The sequence below is a fragment of the Amblyomma americanum genome, chromosome 1, assembly GCF_052857255.1.
Source record: "Amblyomma americanum isolate KBUSLIRL-KWMA chromosome 1, ASM5285725v1, whole genome shotgun sequence".
Classification (NCBI taxonomy): Eukaryota; Metazoa; Arthropoda; class Arachnida; order Ixodida; family Ixodidae; genus Amblyomma; species Amblyomma americanum.
Window position 1 is genome coordinate 402,584,567 of NC_135497.1, and position 17,730 is coordinate 402,602,296.

Sequence of the window (17,730 nt, forward strand, 5' to 3'; positions counted from 1 at the left end):
ATGCAACACGGTGAAGCCACAATAAATGTGCATGGAATGTTTTTATGCAACTTTTCGCACTGACTGTTTTTATCCAAAAGTATCCAATCCTATGACAGTGGTCCTGCCTAATGACCTATAAAGCAATGCAATGGGCATATTATCATGCAACCAGGAAGGACTCGAAGACCGGAAAGGATGCAGGACCATAGAGCTTGGCGAGGCAAGCAGCTGAATGACAGTTGCTCAACCATTTACTTCAGCTTCTTTGCCTCGAGGAGACGTGCACATGAGAACAGCGCAAATACGAAGAATGCACCGTGCCAATATGAACAGTACTGCCAGCAATGGATCGGCCATGATCGATTCAGCCACAGTTATGATTGGTGTGAAATAGAAAAGCAAATTCTGAAGAGTAAGTATAATTCTCAGGACGTGCAGGTGTATACTCTGAGGGTGGAAGTGCAATGAGTCTGTGCAAACTTCCAGGAATACACATTCAATCGAAACGTAAGAACCACTGCAGAGCATCCCGATTCCGATCTGGAACCAACATGCTTGACATCATGTCTGCCAATAAAGTGCTTCACCAGCCTCTCTCGCTCTGGACAGTTCCTGCCGGTGGTTGTACGAAGCGGGGGGTGCATATTTTCCATCATATAATCGAGGCTTTAATACATTATCGTTGAGGGAAATGCACTGGGCCCAGGCCAATTCGCCGTAATATGCGAGTCGTCACACGAACGAGGAATGCATAATCGTGGTTACACTTTATTAGCTTGCACATGCCCTTGGTTTTCCCAAACCTGCTCTACTGCTGTTTGGTTCTGTGTTACCATGTGGTGCTGGAAATTTGAAGCCTTGTAGAAACCGCGGGAGATGAGCCATCATTCTATCACTCGACGGTCAGCCTGTCTTTCACGTTTGGCGCTCTAGCTGCCAGCTTCGCAAGCTTTTTGAAGTTTCACGACTTGCTGGTGACAGATATTTTTCATTTGCTAAATTGTCACATTTTTATGCAACACAGTAATTTAGATGACCAGCCATTAGATCCACTTTGCGCTCAGCGCACGAAATGTGATGCAAGCTTTTCAATGATGGTGAGATTGCATGCGACAGGCTTCACAGCATGTTACCGAAAAATGCTTCGACTGAAGTAACCGCTGTAAAAATGTTTTCGTACTCCATTTCATGAAAACAAAGTCAGTACAAAGAATGGCCTTTCGCCAAGCAGGCAGGGAGCACTGAAGAGTGATATTTGCTCCTTGCAGGTTGCGTAGCCGCTATTGCTGACAGGGACAAAGAATTTCTTGCCCATATTAAGACATAGTTATACATTTCTCACAGTAGCCGAATGCACAAAAAAATTCAAGACAGTGGATCAAAGCACGTCTCTACAGTCACAGTAAAAGGAAACGCACAGGAAAGTCCTGCATATATCATGGTACACCTGTAAACTGAGCTGCCAGTCATCCAATCAGAAATTGCTGTCGATGAGGAATTGTGATAAAACGGCTGTTTAATTTGCAAACCAAAGCAACAAATCACTGCGTGCACCTCCGGTGCCTGCTCCAAGATGCAGATGCAGCGAGCAGCGCGCGTCGTCAAGCAGACGACACGTCTTTCTGGTCACAAATCGAAGTATTTGAAGAGTAAGCAGTACGAAAGCTTTTACCTGCTCAGAATTGGGCAGTGAAATAAAGAAAACAAGCATATATAAAGTTCGGGGTCTTTGAACATCGACTGACGGGCTGCAAATACTCTGAGCATGTGCCGCTGCTCCAGACCAGCAGAAAGGATGGCCCCTGAACATGTGCTGCCCCTAGTGGTGGTGCTCACTTCCAGCCACAATAAGTGGCCGCTCTCTCATCACAGCATGGCTGCATCATTGGACAACCTCTCTATCTTCCACTGTAGTCCAGAATGCTGTGTCCCTTAACCAGTTTTGTAATAAATAATCTTTCATACACAACATATACAGCAATGAGTACGAGAATATCAAAGTTTCAAGTATAACTCAAATATTAGCCATTGTGCCATAAAAAAAGGCATTGAGAAGCACAAATAGTTAAGCTTAACTTCATAAAAACTGCTCCGGACACAATTGCAGTACAAGTAGCACTTACTGGAAAGCTCGACAACTTCAATGAAGCTGTGGAGAACTGGCCATTGTACATTAAAAGAATGGATGAGTATTTCACACTGAACAGCTTAAAGAGAACAAGGTTGCAGCCATCATCAGTATGGGAGCCAAAGCGATCCTGTCCAAGCTGGCGATGCCAAGCAAACCATTCTGAGAAATTGTACAATGATACATTAAGCAAAGCGAGAAATGAGGACACCGAAGAAACACAGACGACAACTGCCAACTTAAACTTCAATGCCTTTGCGGTTCTTCGTGAATGCAGGCACATCAAGAGGTACCTGGGCAACTATTTTTCTTCAGCACTGCTTGAAATATCCAAACAGCATCAATTCCACAAGCCATACAAAAAGAAGGGCAGACTACCAATAAGCTTGCGGCAGAATTACATTGCCTTCCGCAAAACAAACTCTGGGCCACTCTCAGACTAAGTGTTACAGGAAAAGCTTGTGTAGCCTCCACTTGGCACAATCAGCAGTGGTTACGAACCACAAAGAAACTTACAATGAAGCATGCACTTGACAGCACTGCAGCCCATGAACTCGCCATGAAACGAGTTCAAAAGTAAGGAAGTAATGCCTGAATGCATGCATGAAAGAAGGGAAACGCGCCACCAAGGAGACAGTAGTGCTTTTTTTTCCAAAAGGAGAAAAGAGTTTTTGTGTGCCCCTGTGAAGGCAGAAGCAAAAGTCTGCCTGGAACTGTTCCATACAAAACAGGTCTCCTGTTGCAAGTTGAAGGAGCCATTTGCAGCGGTCAAGTCAACCAACTGCTTGGCAGCCGCACAGACTACCAAAGCCAAACAGAGCACAAAAATCCAGTTCGACCTCACACACAAACTGGCCCAGAAGTCAAAACAGCCAACGGTGTTCCAGACAAGGCCACAGCCCTATCAGCTCAGCGTGATCAGCTTGATGGTGCACCTGGGAAGAAATGTCCTACTCCTTGTGAGGAAGCATCTGTGAACACCCTTGTTCCAGCAACTGGCTGACCAGTAAGAGGACACCTGCCCCTACGCAAGCTGTAATTGTGGCTTTGAGAGGTAGGAACTGTAGTGCACTATAGCCAGCAAAAAACAAGAAACAAGTACATTGGTGACGTTGGGACAGAGTGTGTGTTCACATGCACACAGCCAACATGGTCTGTCACAATGGTGGAGGTGTGCGCTATATATGAAGTAACATCTTCGGCAAAAACTTCCAGGCCAAAAGTAAAAGCACACATAGCACATCATCCATACCAAAAAGATAAAACAAGAGTGACAGGCTAACAGAAGTCCTAACTGATGCAAACCCTGGCATTTACCTCTCAGTCTGCTTTAATAATTTAATGTCTGCAACTGTACCTCTCCAGATTTTTTGGTTTACATATTGGTTTCTTAACCTTTTCTAGCATGTTTTAAAAAATGATGCAAGAGTAGCACTTATTTTCTTTGCAAGTCCTAGTAGCACCTGTGAGATAAGCAATTCATGGAAAGTTTCAGAGTAATGACACATTGAAAAAATGGCCTTCTACAATATGAAATTAAACATACTAATACAGTTAAAACCTGATCTAACAAAAATCGATTTTACGAAGTTTTTAGGAATAACTGAGTTAAAAAAGGTGATTTCTCACTTATTTTGTCCACGATGCTTCGCAGCTTGCTGGCAGCGTGCCAATAGTAACACCTAGGCAGCCAAGTCACGGCCCTGGTTTTGTTTTGACAGGGCTGCAAGCTGCGCCGCTCCACGGAACAAAGGACTAGGCAGTTGGCGACGCTTGTCATCTTGATTTTGAATCAGTTTTACCAGAAAGCGCCTTCACGCATAAGTGATTCGGGCTGCTTTCGCGGATTTTCATACGTGCACGCGCAGGTCGTCGGCAAATACGATGCCACAGTATAGCTTACGGGTGCCGCTACATTACTATTTCGGATTTAGAAGGGCAGAAAAATGCCTTTCTCGATTTTATACACTTCCCAATTTAACGAATTAATTTGTGGCTGCTCTTCACTTTGTTAAATTGGGTTTTAACTATATATTTGGAATGCTACCTGACAGTAGACACTTCCCAGTCAAAAATCCATTAGAACCAATTGTATTTCCAAGTGGTTCCATGTTCCAATTGGATAGTCCAAATAGACTATGCAGTTGGACCAACTGGGTTTCCAATTGGTGATCCTGATTGGTCTTACTATAATTGGATCCAACTGGTCTGCCCAACTGCACCCAATGTATCCATATGAATGTTTGCACACTTGACAAACAAGGCAGACCTAATGTGGTTCTTATAAAAATAGCGATCTGCAACTTAACCTCCTAAATTGTATTCATCATCTGTACCACCACTGGGGTCGAAATTAAATAACTGTGCTCAGTGGGCAAGTGCCACTGGCCCCAGCATGAGAGCCTCATAAATGGGGTATATGAGTTGGAGCAGAAGTGCGTTTGCTGGATGTACATACTGAACTAATATATGCTACTACTGCCTGAATGTATAGTGTTTCTTGTGTGTGATGTCTACATGTCTGCTGGCCATGAATTCTATAAAAGCACGTGAATTTCAATTCCGTAGTAAAAATGTTGACTGGAACCAGGCAGAGGTTCTCCCTGCAGTCCTCACAAATCATATCAGTTTTCCTTTTTCACATATTAATAATATGATAAGTTGTACAAATATTTCTCACACTGTGTATTTTTCAAAGCCTAATTGTGTTATACTTTGTGAATATTTACTGGATGTAACAATTGACTGGCCTAATGGGTCCAATTGGTCAGGCGGCTAAAAACACAAATGAAACTGGTTCAAATTAGAAAATCCAATTAAAATGTCCAATTGGTTCCAGTCTTTTTTTTACCGGGTTCACTGGCTGCTGCTGCATAAACCACCACAGATCGCTTTTCAGAGCACTCCCCAGACTAAAATGTGGCATTTCCTTTCTCCTCGCTATATGATTATTTTACTCTCGCATTTGTTTCCTCAAGTCTGCCCACAGGGCACAGGGGAAGTTCAAAGTAACTTGTCCAGTCAGTCAGACAGAGACAAAGACGACATGCCTTGACTGGCATCTAAGCTTGCCAAACTTAATGTAGGCAGGTCCAAAGACTGACAATTTGATAGAGCTCCTTACGGCTTGAGCAAAGAGTAAATTTCTGCACAACAGAATCTCAGCCGAACCAAATGCAGCTCTGGATTGGAGGTACATGCAATTAGGGCAAATGTAGGAATCTCCATACAACACATAAGCATGCAGACATATCAATGTGAAGTTTTTGCACCAACAATGAAAAAAAAAGTAGTCTCCCAGAAAAATGTAGTTTACAGCAAAAACAGCATGCACTGACCCAAAGTAACACCCATTCAAACCAAAGTAATTCTGGCTAAAACAGCTGCAGATGTCACATGCGTGATGACATACACAATTCTGCTTCACATGTAAACAGCTATTTTTACTACAGAGCAGGCCAACATAGTTAGAAGGCCACACCACAGCCTGTTTACACTTATTAACAGGTGTACACATTGCAAAAGTGGAAAGGCCTCACTCTTCCTGTACCACAAATTGCTTGCTGGATCAGTGAGCCTCCATGGTACCTCCTATGCCAAAATCAAAGAAAAGAACAAAGGGAAACACAGCTTGAGCCTTGACTAGTATTCCTTACACTTCACTGCAGCCCTTGTCAACAATCCCAGCATTTTTTCTTATCTATGCATGGCACGAGGCTTTGCCTGAGTGATAGTATTATGGAAGGTCATGGGTGCTTGGCTGTAGTCTGAAAATGTATAATAACCGATCTGTTTATGATGAGATCTGCTCATGTGCATGAATGCGCTCCTACTGCATATTAGGCACCAGGAACAAAACAACTGCAAGTGGAAACACATCTGGAAACCCATTTTTTGTCTCTGCTCTCAGAGAACCATTTTAAAATCTGCTGTCTTGGTTAAGGCCAGTGTCTCATCACAGCAGCTGTCAAAAAGAAATCAGGTTGAAAGCAAAACTGGGCTAAGGACAAAATGAAAGAGCTTGCAGATATACCTTTGCAGAAAGGCATAGCTTTCAAACAGTGTGGTACAGCTGCCAAACCTACCATTTTGTGTTGAGTTACAAGGTACCGGTCATCCAAGAGCCAAGGCTTCAGTTCATCTGGTATACGCACCTTGAACTCCTCACCGAGCAAAAATGTTTCCCCCTTCACAAAAAGAAAGATGTATGAAGAGAGTTAGCAAAAAGTGAGAACTGAGAGGTAATGAAAACAGCAGTTTCACCCAACGCTCTGAAGGCCTGGCCTCCTTATCATACTACAGATACACTTCTCACATGAACACAAACTCTCCCAACAAATACAAAACATGTAAAAACCTACTGGCTCAACATGAGTGTCCCGATGACTTCGCTTCCTTCCTCCACCTGATTCTGCAGCCCGAGTAGTAGACAGCTGATTGGAAGCAACTGAAGATGCAACTCGAGTGCCCGTAGCTGCACAAATGATACAACCACAAAACAAAGTGATTCTCAATGTCTGCACTGCACAAAATGTCCTTGTAGCCAATAAGCCATGCTACACAATAAATAAATCAATGGCTGATTGGCTTTCTTTTGGACAAAAAACTAATGGGCCAAAATTTCACTTTCCTCTCAGCCTCACTCTCTTACATTTTTATTATTGCTGAAAAGTTCCCTCTTGCCAGCTGCAAGTGCAAAATGTATACAAACACTGTGCTAACCCTAGTGCATAGGAGATGGATCACGACACAAAACAGCGATTTTTTTTAATAGAACAGACATTTGGGCTTGTTGGTACCGAGTCATGGTCTTCTTTTGCAGCACATGAGGACAAAACATGTGGAAGGCAAGACTGACACGGCACTACGTTAACAATAGAAGCTTTGACAAAACACACAATGCATCTTTCCAATACATATTTTGAATGTTTGTAATATATATTTTACAGATTGATCTTGAAAGGACCACGAGAATTTGTTATGGGAAGTTCATTTCACAGAAGTGTCTCCCCTAAAAATATGCAAGCATGCTAGGTATGTGTTACATGCAAAATGAAAAAATGGCCTCACAGTGAGACGATAGTCGAAAACAGAGCATTTACTGTATTATGGGTGTGAACTGAAAAGGTGAAGGCATGAAACAAACATTGTGCTGCCTGAAAAAAGCGCTGCCCTAGTTTTCTTTGTCGCCCTTTCTTTTTCTTCCCCTCTTCCACAGTGCCAGCCATTTGTTTTTATTTTCTGACATGTGTATTCCCTTCAGCTTGCAGGGCTCCCAAGGTGCCCAGCTGGGTAGCCCTGCACCTCGCTCTTATCTTGCTGTTTCTCTTTTATCTTCCTGCTTCTTCGGCATATTTGTTATCGGCTAAGAGTACATGCGTCATGCACCTTCCCATCCGGAAGGCGCACATGGTGCTGATATATGGTCACATCTGCGCTGTAATAACGCATTGCGGCGTATCAGTTGAAAATTCAGCTCCCAAGGGTTTAAGCCCCAAGTAAACAAGAGGGTTCACTCTGCACCTACACTGCCAAAGGCAACACGTGCTATAGAAGCATTTGTCCCTACTCAGTAGATGCATCTCTTTCAGTTATTAGTTCAAGATGCCTTACTGAAAAAGAACAGATGGCAATAAAAAAGCAAGCAATGCAAGGTGAAACAGTTTTCGAAGGCAAAGTTGAAGCTATAAGGTTATGAAGCTTAAAGCTCAGACAGAAACTGCACTCTGAAAAGAAGTTGCATTTGAAAACATTTCAGCAGGTGAAACTATAGAACATAAATCCCTAAACTCTGACAGTGATGCCTCTGGCCTATGTGGTTTAATATCCCAAAGTAACTCGGGCTACGAGGGATGCCGTAGTGGAGTGATCTTCAACGTGCACTGGCATCGCACAGTACATGGTCCTCTACTGTCTCCATTGAAATGTGACCGACATGGCCGGGATCAAACCCGCGTCTTTTGGGTCAGCAGCTGAGCACCATGACCACTGAGCCACCGTGGTGGCTTTTTGACACTTCTGCAGTTTAAAAGAGCTAGAATGGATTACAAAACAAAACTAGCAGAAGTATATTTACAAGAAAATATTTTGGAATGTGCATGTAGCTAAACAAGCAGGTGAATGTGCTAAAAAAATTCACAGGATGTTTACCACTGCGTATCACGAGATTCAGCAATAGCTGTTAAAGGGGGACTCTACCCAAAAGAGTGAACTTTTGAACCGCTTGCTCGGCTTCATTGAAACTTGCTGGGCTGGTTTATATCACTGCTGGAACCATCTGACAATATTTAATATTTCGCTGGTGAGCTTTCTTGAACATTGGAGCAGTGAAAATAAAGTGGGGTGATTTTCAATCTTATGAGTTCATTTTTCTTCTTTCCTGTTTTTTCAGTAAACTGTCAGCTTAGGAAAACTATTGTTCCAATATTACTATATTACTAGTTTTAGCACATATATTTAATCGAAGTCTAGAATCTGGAGTGTTCCCACGGCACATGCAAACTGCTAAAATTACAGCTCTGTATAAGAAAGACGATAAACTGTATTTCGAATTATAGACAAGTTTCAGTGCTGCCAGTCTTTTCTACGGGATTGGAAAAAGTCATTCACACTCAAATAGCATGCTTTTGTGACACACAAAATAATCACGGGATTCACAGTTTGGTTTTATTAAACATAAGTCAACTGAGACCGCATTACTCAGCCTGAAAGATTATCTCTTGCAGTGTTTCAAAGACAAGAATCTTGCTCTTGGTGTTTTCATAGATTTTTTGCAGGCATTTGACTACATCAATTATAAACGACTTTTGGCAAAACTGTTTGACTACGGTGTCAGGGGTCCTGTTCATGCACTTCTGGTGACTTATTTCGAGTACCGCTTTCAGTTTACTAGTATTAATAGCTTCCGATCCTCGGTAAAAAAGGTAACCGCTGGTGTATCTCAAGGCAGCATTCTTGGGCCTCTACTTTTTAATTCATACATTAATGATATTGTTAATGAATGCCCTAATGTGAAATGTGTTATGTATGCAGATGATGTCTCACTTGATTTCTCCTCAGCCACAGGTGAAGAAGGCATAAACCAGGCAAACAGACCATTGAGGACACTACACCAATGGTCACTTACAAATCAGTTGAAAATTAATGCAACTATAACAAAAGCTATTATCGCCAGACCAAAAAATAAATGCATTATGACACCATGCAATCTTACGCTAGGTCTGGAAAAGATTGAGGTTGTAGAAAATATTAAGATACTAGAGGTAAATTTTAACAGCCAGCTGAGTTGGGACAATCATGTTGACGCTGTCACTAGTCAACTTTCTCGTGTCACAGGTATCATCAGCAGGCATCGTCACATGCCTCCATACAAAGTTAAGCTTCTCCTGTATAACTCCCTATTTATGTCCCGCGTGAACTATGCTCACATAGTTTGGGGAACAACTACAGTTGCAAATAAAAATAAAATATATATTCTACAGAAGAAGGCTCTGCTTGCAGTACATAACATCGGTTATAAAGTAGATACTTGCGATCTATTCAACCAAATCAGTGCTGTAAAAATATTGGAAATGTACCACGTTAGGCTGGCTGAAAGATACAAAAATGAAATAAAACCAAATATAAATCACATGAGCGACATGGCGCACCTTTCGCTAAAAGTACAAACTTACCCACACAGACATAGCGAATTGTGGCACATTCCAACATGCCGCACAATGTATGGTACACTTAGGCTAGCAAACACATTGCCCCGTCTTTTAAATATGTTTCATGTTGCAAATGTTCACGTGTCCCAAATATGCTACAAAGATATACAGTGTATGTGCTACATTTTAGATTGTAGCATGCATATTTCACTCCTTCTCTTAGAATCTTTCATGAAATGGCATTCTTGAAGTAACGTCAAATGCACTTTGTTTGCGATATTTCCTTTCTGTTCCTTTGTTTATTATTATTGCTGTTTGATCCCCTATCTTGATTGCATATGTTGCTCTTCATGTTGCCTGCTGCCTTGTGTGTAGGGGCCGAGGGGCACGTCAAGCCACATCTTACTGGCTTTTTTTCCTCGACCCTCTCTATGTGTACATGGGAAATAAAGAATTGAATAAATATATCACTATTACAGCAGACTTTCTGGAGTGAAATTTGTGAGGAACACAACTCTGTCCTCAAATTGTCCATTTTTTTCTTTTTCATACCAAAAAATGAGTTTTAAAAAATGGTGCGAAATGAAAAATGAATGTCATTCTTTACTCTTCTTTTTAATTATAGTGAAACTAAGCAAATTACTTCCACAGTTGCACACTCTGGACATTCCTAAGGCCACATAACACAAGAAATTGGGAAAATTAGCCTTATTTTGTGAACGATAGCTTTCCTAAGCAAGCATAGCCATTCTTGTCATAAAAGTTGCATAATGTGCTTCTGCATAATGTTATTATTCTAGAATAATAGCATTTGGCAGATATGGTCCCACCAGTGATATAAGCTAGCCCTTCATATTTTAATCAAATCTAGCAAGCAGTTCAAAAGTTCATTCTTTAATGTAGTGTCCCCCTTAAAGGTATTTATATTACACAATTTGTGGAGGTAGAGAATATTAGAGTGATTTTATATCTGTATAGCTCTAGAGCACTCTTTAGTTTTTCACACATGCTTGCTTTTAGGCTAGCTCTCCTCCCCAGTTCGTCGCTCTAGGTGTGCCTCAGGCGGCGTGTTACTCAGCAGCTGCCCTACGTGGATAATGTTACACTCCTCTGTTCCCGCCATACTCGCCCTCCTTCTTCCATAGTCGCTGCCCTTCAGATGGCTATCGTGGTAACCACCCTCTGGTTATGCATTGCGACGCCCTCACCATACCCTCCTCCTTCCAGGGTAATTACCCTCCGGGTGCCTCCCGTGACAACCACCCTACGCTTGCACCTTACACTCCTGCTATACCTTCCTCCTTCCATGGTAACCACCCTCCGGTTGGGAATTCCTCCGCTCTTGTCATACCTGCCTCCTTTCATGGTTACCACCCTTCGGTTAGAGATTCTTCTGCTCCCACCATATCCTCCTCCTTCCATGGTAACTGCATTCCGACGCTCTCACCGTACCCTCCTCCTTCTGCACCAACCCTCCTGCTCCTTACACGGTAACTACTCTCCGGTTGGTTCCCATAGCAACCACCCTTTGAGTGGTTTCTATGGCAATGCATCCACTGGTTACGCCAACAACTACAACATGCTACTAATACTACTACGATGCAAAACCCAGGAACAGGTGCTTAACAGCTGTTGTTGTAACAATCGGTTGTCTCTATAACTGAAGTTTCTTGGTGCCACAATGGCGAAAAAACATTCATGCTTTACCATAAACCTAACATTACCAATCCAAGCTTAACATATAGTTAAGCTTGTCTGGGGGCAATCACTAGTATGAAATGAAACAAATCACACTGAAAAACAAAAAATGTCTCCAGCGTATACAAAGAGAACTGTGGACACTAATGAGTTATAAACCAGCCCTCTATTTAGAAAACACAATGGTAAAAGCTACTCAACTGTATTATATTAAGCTGCTGGCCTCCATTTTATTAAAAGCAGTAAACTGCACATTGCTAAGGTCACCACCATCTCCAGTAACAAAAAAATCCGTGCCCAGAGCAGTGGCACCACAAAGATGCTTCCACACGTGGCTGTGATGTAAAGCATGCCATTGGATTCATGCTGTCTAGCACTACACATGAAAAAATGGCTGGTTCATTAACATTTCTCAAGGAGCACAAATATATTCATTAACGGCAAATGCAGCCTCTCACTTGGTGATGCAATGCTGAGGATGCGGGTGGTCTCCTCATTTTGATAAGAGGCTGAGGTGCTCTGATACATGGCTCTCCTGACTACAGAAATAGTTATAGGCATACGAAAGCAGCAAGCAGCATGAGCCCTTTGTCAGATATCCACCCTTATATGGTAGCGAAAGTTCGCATTTTGATCAGTGAGGTATCTACCCCTGTGGTTTTCAGTTTTCTCTTAGCTATTGTTTTTTAATTTCTTACAAATCTTTGCACATGTGTCACGTAGTTTACATTTTTCACACTTTTTCTAAATAAATTCAGTTGCAAGTTCAGCATCTGTGGCGTCTGCTTCTCCTTTTCTCTCTCGTATGACAAGCTGTTTAAAGGGGCCATGACAGCCTATTTTCACGCATACCCTGCTTATCGCATTTAATTCTCAAGTTGTTAAATTAAAATTCCCCCAAGTTTCAGTTGATTCTGTGGGGTAAATATTTTTAAATATTTTTAAAACAAATTTTTTCCGCTTCTTCCGCAAAGTGCTGGCTGGTCTGGCAACCTCTGATCGCTGACGTCAGAGGGGCATACCCGTCCCGCATCGTCTACTGCGTGCTGTTGAGGTGCTTGCATGCACACCATAGACATCGGTCGCTCGAAAAGTTTTCTTTTTTTTAGCTTATAAAAATAAACTGCATTTTCAGTGTTTTCTTTTCAGAAGTCGTCAGCTTAGTACGCGACCTGATTGAGCCCTAAAAAGCGGACTTACTCGTGGCACCCCTTTTCTGATTGTTGATGAAGCAGAAATTGATGGACCCCTGCTTTATTATTTATGCTCATAATCATGTTATTTTTATGATATGAATGTGGTTTCTTTTGAGCAGTCAAGTGCTCCTGTATGTGAAAAGCGGCACTTGCCGTGCATGCCTTCGCCGATGTGCGCCATGAAAGCCGCGGCGTTTTGTAGCTGGCTACCAATTTCTTGTCCGCTATTCATAGGCTCGATAATTAAACTCAAATTATCACAAGGTGGCACTAGAGTAACCTTGAGGCACGAAAGGAGCAGAGAAAAGTGCCGAATAAGATGACTTCCCCGCTACATGTGTGCATTTTTAAATCAAACATACATTCCCTTCGGCTCGTACCCCTTTTGCAGGAACCAAGCCACTTGCAAAACCCTACATGACTCGAATGCTTCACTGCCCGCATCGATGAATAGTCGTTGCCGTCTAAATGAGTGCTTGAAAATAAAAGTACATCATTTAGCGTTTACTGTGCGTGCGCATTGTTGCCTAGGAATGCGATGATCACGACAACTGCAACCCCGCGCTGGGGTTGTTTACATAGCTGTGCACAAACAATACTGCTCATTTGCTTGGCATAAAACGCAATGTGGGCTCTCCTTATCCTAAATATTATGTAGTATTGCTCACAAATTGTAGTTTTACTCATTTACACACTATGATAACACTGCAACAAGCGCCGCTGATGCTATATCGCCCTCTTGGGAAACGCTTCGTGTAGGACCGGCGCTTCTGCTAATTGTATCTGCTTCCTCTTATGCCATCAGTATTTGATTTTAAAGCACTCTAGCTGAAAATATGTTCGGGCATTACTTGAATTAATGAAAACGTCCAGATTTGTTGTCCACAGGCGACGGCGACGGCTGCTGCCGGCTGCCTTCAGCACATGCTGTGCACATGCGATGATCACGACAACTGCAACCCCGCGCTGGGGTTGTTTACATAGCTGTGCACAAACAATACTGCTCGTTTGCTTGGCATAAAACGCAATGTGGGCTCTCCTTATCCTAAATATTATGTAGTATTGCTCGCAAATTGTAGTTTTACTCATTTACACACTATGATAACACTGCAACAAGCGCCGCTGATGCTATATCGCTCTCTTGGGAAACGCTTCGTGTAGAACCGGCGCTTCTGCTAATTGTATCTGCTTCCTCTTATGTCATCAGTATTTGATTTTAAAGCACTCTAGCTGAAAATATGTTCGGGCATTACTTGAATTAACGAAAACGACCAGATTTGTTGTTCACAGGCGACGCCGATGGCTGCTGCCGGCTGCCTTCAGCACATGCTGTGCAGACCTTGTCACATATCGACACTTCCCCCTTATTGTACTCACGCCCTGCGATGTAGGCAGTTGTCGCTTTGGCCAAAACTACACTTGACAGCTAGTTTCAGGTGCTAAAACTTGCGAATTCACTCTCCACAATCGTCGAAATCGCACACACGAATCCTGCGTACTCGCTAGGCCTCATCCCGAAAGGGGCCGGCGGTCTACCGTCAGCCGAAATTCAAGCATCTGGCAAGAGTTCCGCTGATTAGTAAGACAGTGTTAAGACATAAAATGCAGCTGTTCGTTTCACTTTTTTCGATAAGAATAAGGTACACAAGTGCAGTTTTTCGGGCCGTCTATTCACCGGGCTCGAAGCTCGAAAGCTCGGCTGCACAAGCCCAGGTGACGGCGGCGAGCGACGAGTGGCACCGTCGTGCAGCATTTTCTGCCCGTGTCGCTCAATTGCCTTGCCGATAGGTTCTATGCACAGGCGCCGAATGAAAGCACATCTTCGCTGGTGCACGCACATCGCGTATGTCACTGTGGCTAGCATGATCAGGACCAATAGGGTTAAAAGGTCTTTAGTTTATAGAATGTCATACCAACTAGTCCCCCCACACTTTGCCAGTTCCCACTAAGTTCACTCTTTACACTACTGCGATATGGGGTCGTTGGCCGTGCTGGCGTTGTCATCGTCAGTCTAGCTTGACAGATCAGTGCGTCAGCGATGGCATTTGCATACCGACCAGCCAACCGACCGCTGATCGCCGTCCCATCGGCCTAGTGTAGCCAGACCATATATACATATACCGAAGAATAACTGTGTTACTATTATTAACACTTTTGTGGCACCAGTCACTCATATATGGGGGACAACTGCTACTTCAATCGCCCGCGGAAGTACAGGGGACGAGAGACTTTGCTGCGCACATTGCAGCAACGAGAGCAGACAACGTTGCTCCGTGTGTGCCCTCGTGACGTCACGATAGCATTCCATATGGCGGTCGCTGCCGGTGGGAGGAGTTTCCTGTTCTTAATTTCAATTGCATTTTTTTGGAATGATGAGTGCGTCCAGGGCAGCCAAATTTCGGAAGCTGAATCATAAGCTCTTGTTATTAGTTACTGAAGCACAAAACTGCAATATGAAGAACGACCATGTCATGGCCCTTTTAACTGCCACAGCTGCCTGTTCTTATTACTACTAGCCCATGCTGCCATCACTCTGCAATTCTGCTAACATGCCAAAGTGTTGCATATGTATCTTTCCTGGTAAAATGAAAACACTACAGGCATTCATTTTCCCCAAAGACAATGTGTCATTGAATGAGGGTTTGTACAATTCTGCAGAACTAATACCATATTTCCTCGTGTAATATGAGCACTCTTTTCTGCAAATTAAGGTTTCATGAAGGGTTGCACAAATTCAGCAAAAAATTTGTGAACACGTGACTGTTTGTCTGGGAAAGCGACAGCCAGCACGAGCATACATGTATCATCCGCTCACCATCACATCTTTTGCAGCCACACACGGTGACGTGGCTGACCCAACTTCCCAAGCCTGCCTTATGCTCAGCCACGTGCTTGCTGGTGGTCTGGCGCTGCCGGCAGCATAAACTATGTGGGTAAATGTTGTTTTCTAAACCTGGGCAACAAACTTCGGGTGCGCAAATTAGGCGAGTGAATATGGTGCAAGCCCACAAAGACGAAGTACGGGAAATAGAGATCTTGCAGCTGTCAGCAGGCTGCAGTTACCCAGCCCACAGGTTCTGATACGTTGAAACGTAGTAATGCAGTTAGGAGCACATTGATTCTATTTCTGTCAACACAATTACAGAACTAAATTACAACACTCACAATTCTCTGCAACTGTGCCTGGTTCTAGCTGAGAACATGATTTTCCAGTTATCTTGAATGTATCCATTTTATTTTGATTTCACTTTCAATTAAGGGATAAATGCTTACAGCAAGAAGAACGACTAAAGTATAATTTGTATTGTTTGGAAAATAGACTAACTGATGCATGCATCGTTATTTGCGAATGAAAGTAAATGTACCTTTGTGGTTTCCTGTACATAAAGTGGTTATTCCTACAGCCAGTTTTTGAACTTATGCTCTGCCTTGGAGTTCACTGACAGAGGACTGAAAGCCATGAGTGCTTACAGACTTGTGTGTTCGGCTCACAAGCCTTTAAGAACAGCACACTTATGAAAGTCATCATGCTACACACATAACTACCACTTTACTCGGAACAAGTTGTGTGAGAAAATATAAATAGCATTTACAACAAGATTGTCAGGCCGTCAGTCCTTGCTGCAAATTTTTTGCAGTGTTCGTGCTCATACACATGCATGGGGCTTTCTAATCATGTTTTCAAAGTGAGAGAGTCAGTAGTACAGTAGCATATCCAAGTGCAATCACAGGAAAAGATAAAATGCTCGCTAATAATTACAGACCCTACGTCACATCACCGCAGGTTGTAATTATGCATGTGGGACATTCATACTGACTTCCTTGCCACACAACAGAATGTGAATGAAACCAGCTGTGATCAAACCTGCAGTGCTCTACAGAACCTTGCTACAGAACCATGGTGTTCTGGGCCAGAGAACCATGGCAGAAGTGGCAGCCACAATGTGTGGTGATGGAGCTGACACCACAATATCTGACATGTAGGCCTTTTCTTCTAGCCACCAGCTTGTGGATTGCAAAAACAGATTCACCTAAAACGCACAAAAGAGCTCTTTACTTTGAGAAATGGCACCCAGAAGGAAGAAATATTTGAAAGTGACATTGAATTTGCCTAAACCTTTTTGAGTCTCCAGTGGGTAGTTTTTGTAAATGAATTAAAAAATAGTGAAAAAAATTACTACATTCATGTCCCCTTAAGTTTTTTCTTGTACGCTTTGTACGCAACTTTTCTGCATTTTTTTGTATGCACAGCATTTACAGTATGCTGCACAATTGTGTAACCCTGCATCTGCATAGTTGCACACACTTGTATTCTAACAAATTAGCAGTCTTATTGCATTCTTAGCATCTGTCTCCTGTGCATGAATTTTGGCCTCAAATATGTTTTTAAATAAGAACTAAACAAAACTAATAAGGAAAAATAAGTTATGTAACGTTACTACACTGCATTTTGGGAAGTCTGGGAGCAATTGTCTTGAATGGAAATATGACATCCTTTCTGAGAGAATCAAACAATGCTTCCAATAGTCCCCCTAAAGCAATACAGAAATTTTAAGTCGTTTTTATTTAAAAATCACCTGCGCATTTGATGAACCAGACACACCACATTTAGAGAGCAGGAAGACGCTAAGAAATGCCTTTGTTACGGTGAAAAGCAAAAAACGATAGCACTGACACTGACAACACACTTTTTAGCAAAACTGTTTGTGTCAAAAAAGCACTCTTACTACACCTAACAATAAAACTAGCTCGAGAAGGTGGTTTACACTTCAGTGATTTGACCTCTACAAAGCACAAGATACTCCTGAGAGTGTGCCACCCGAGGTGCCATGCGAGATGCAGATAGCAGTCGTAGGTCTGTTATGCCTCTTTCCAAAGCATCCATGTTAGGAGAAAAAGCTGCCAGTCTAGCCTGCAGAAGCCATTGGCTGACACTGCAATGGAAATGGGCGGTTATTCTACGTGTGTATTTTTGGCTGTTGAACTAAAGTTTCATTGAAGACTAGATTCTATCGCAGCAAGTGTGAACAAGCTTGGAACTTCTAATCTGTCTGTATTGAGACTTATTTGAACAGAA

The 17,730-nt window shown here is 42.6% G+C and overlaps 1 protein-coding gene across 1 annotated transcript in view; it reads right to left on the reverse strand.

Annotated features, from left to right (window-relative positions):
• The window catches only part of LOC144102402 (mortality factor 4-like protein 1), a 62,918-nt gene that overhangs the window by 26,924 nt on the left and 18,264 nt on the right, over positions 1–17,730 (reverse strand). Inside the window, exons 6-7 of the mRNA XM_077635685.1 lie at positions 6,472–6,584; positions 6,196–6,297 (exon numbers count right to left, since the gene is read on the reverse strand). Of these exons, the coding sequence (XP_077491811.1) occupies positions 6,196–6,297; positions 6,472–6,584 (215 nt within the window). The remainder of the gene's footprint in view (positions 1–6,195; positions 6,298–6,471; positions 6,585–17,730) is intronic.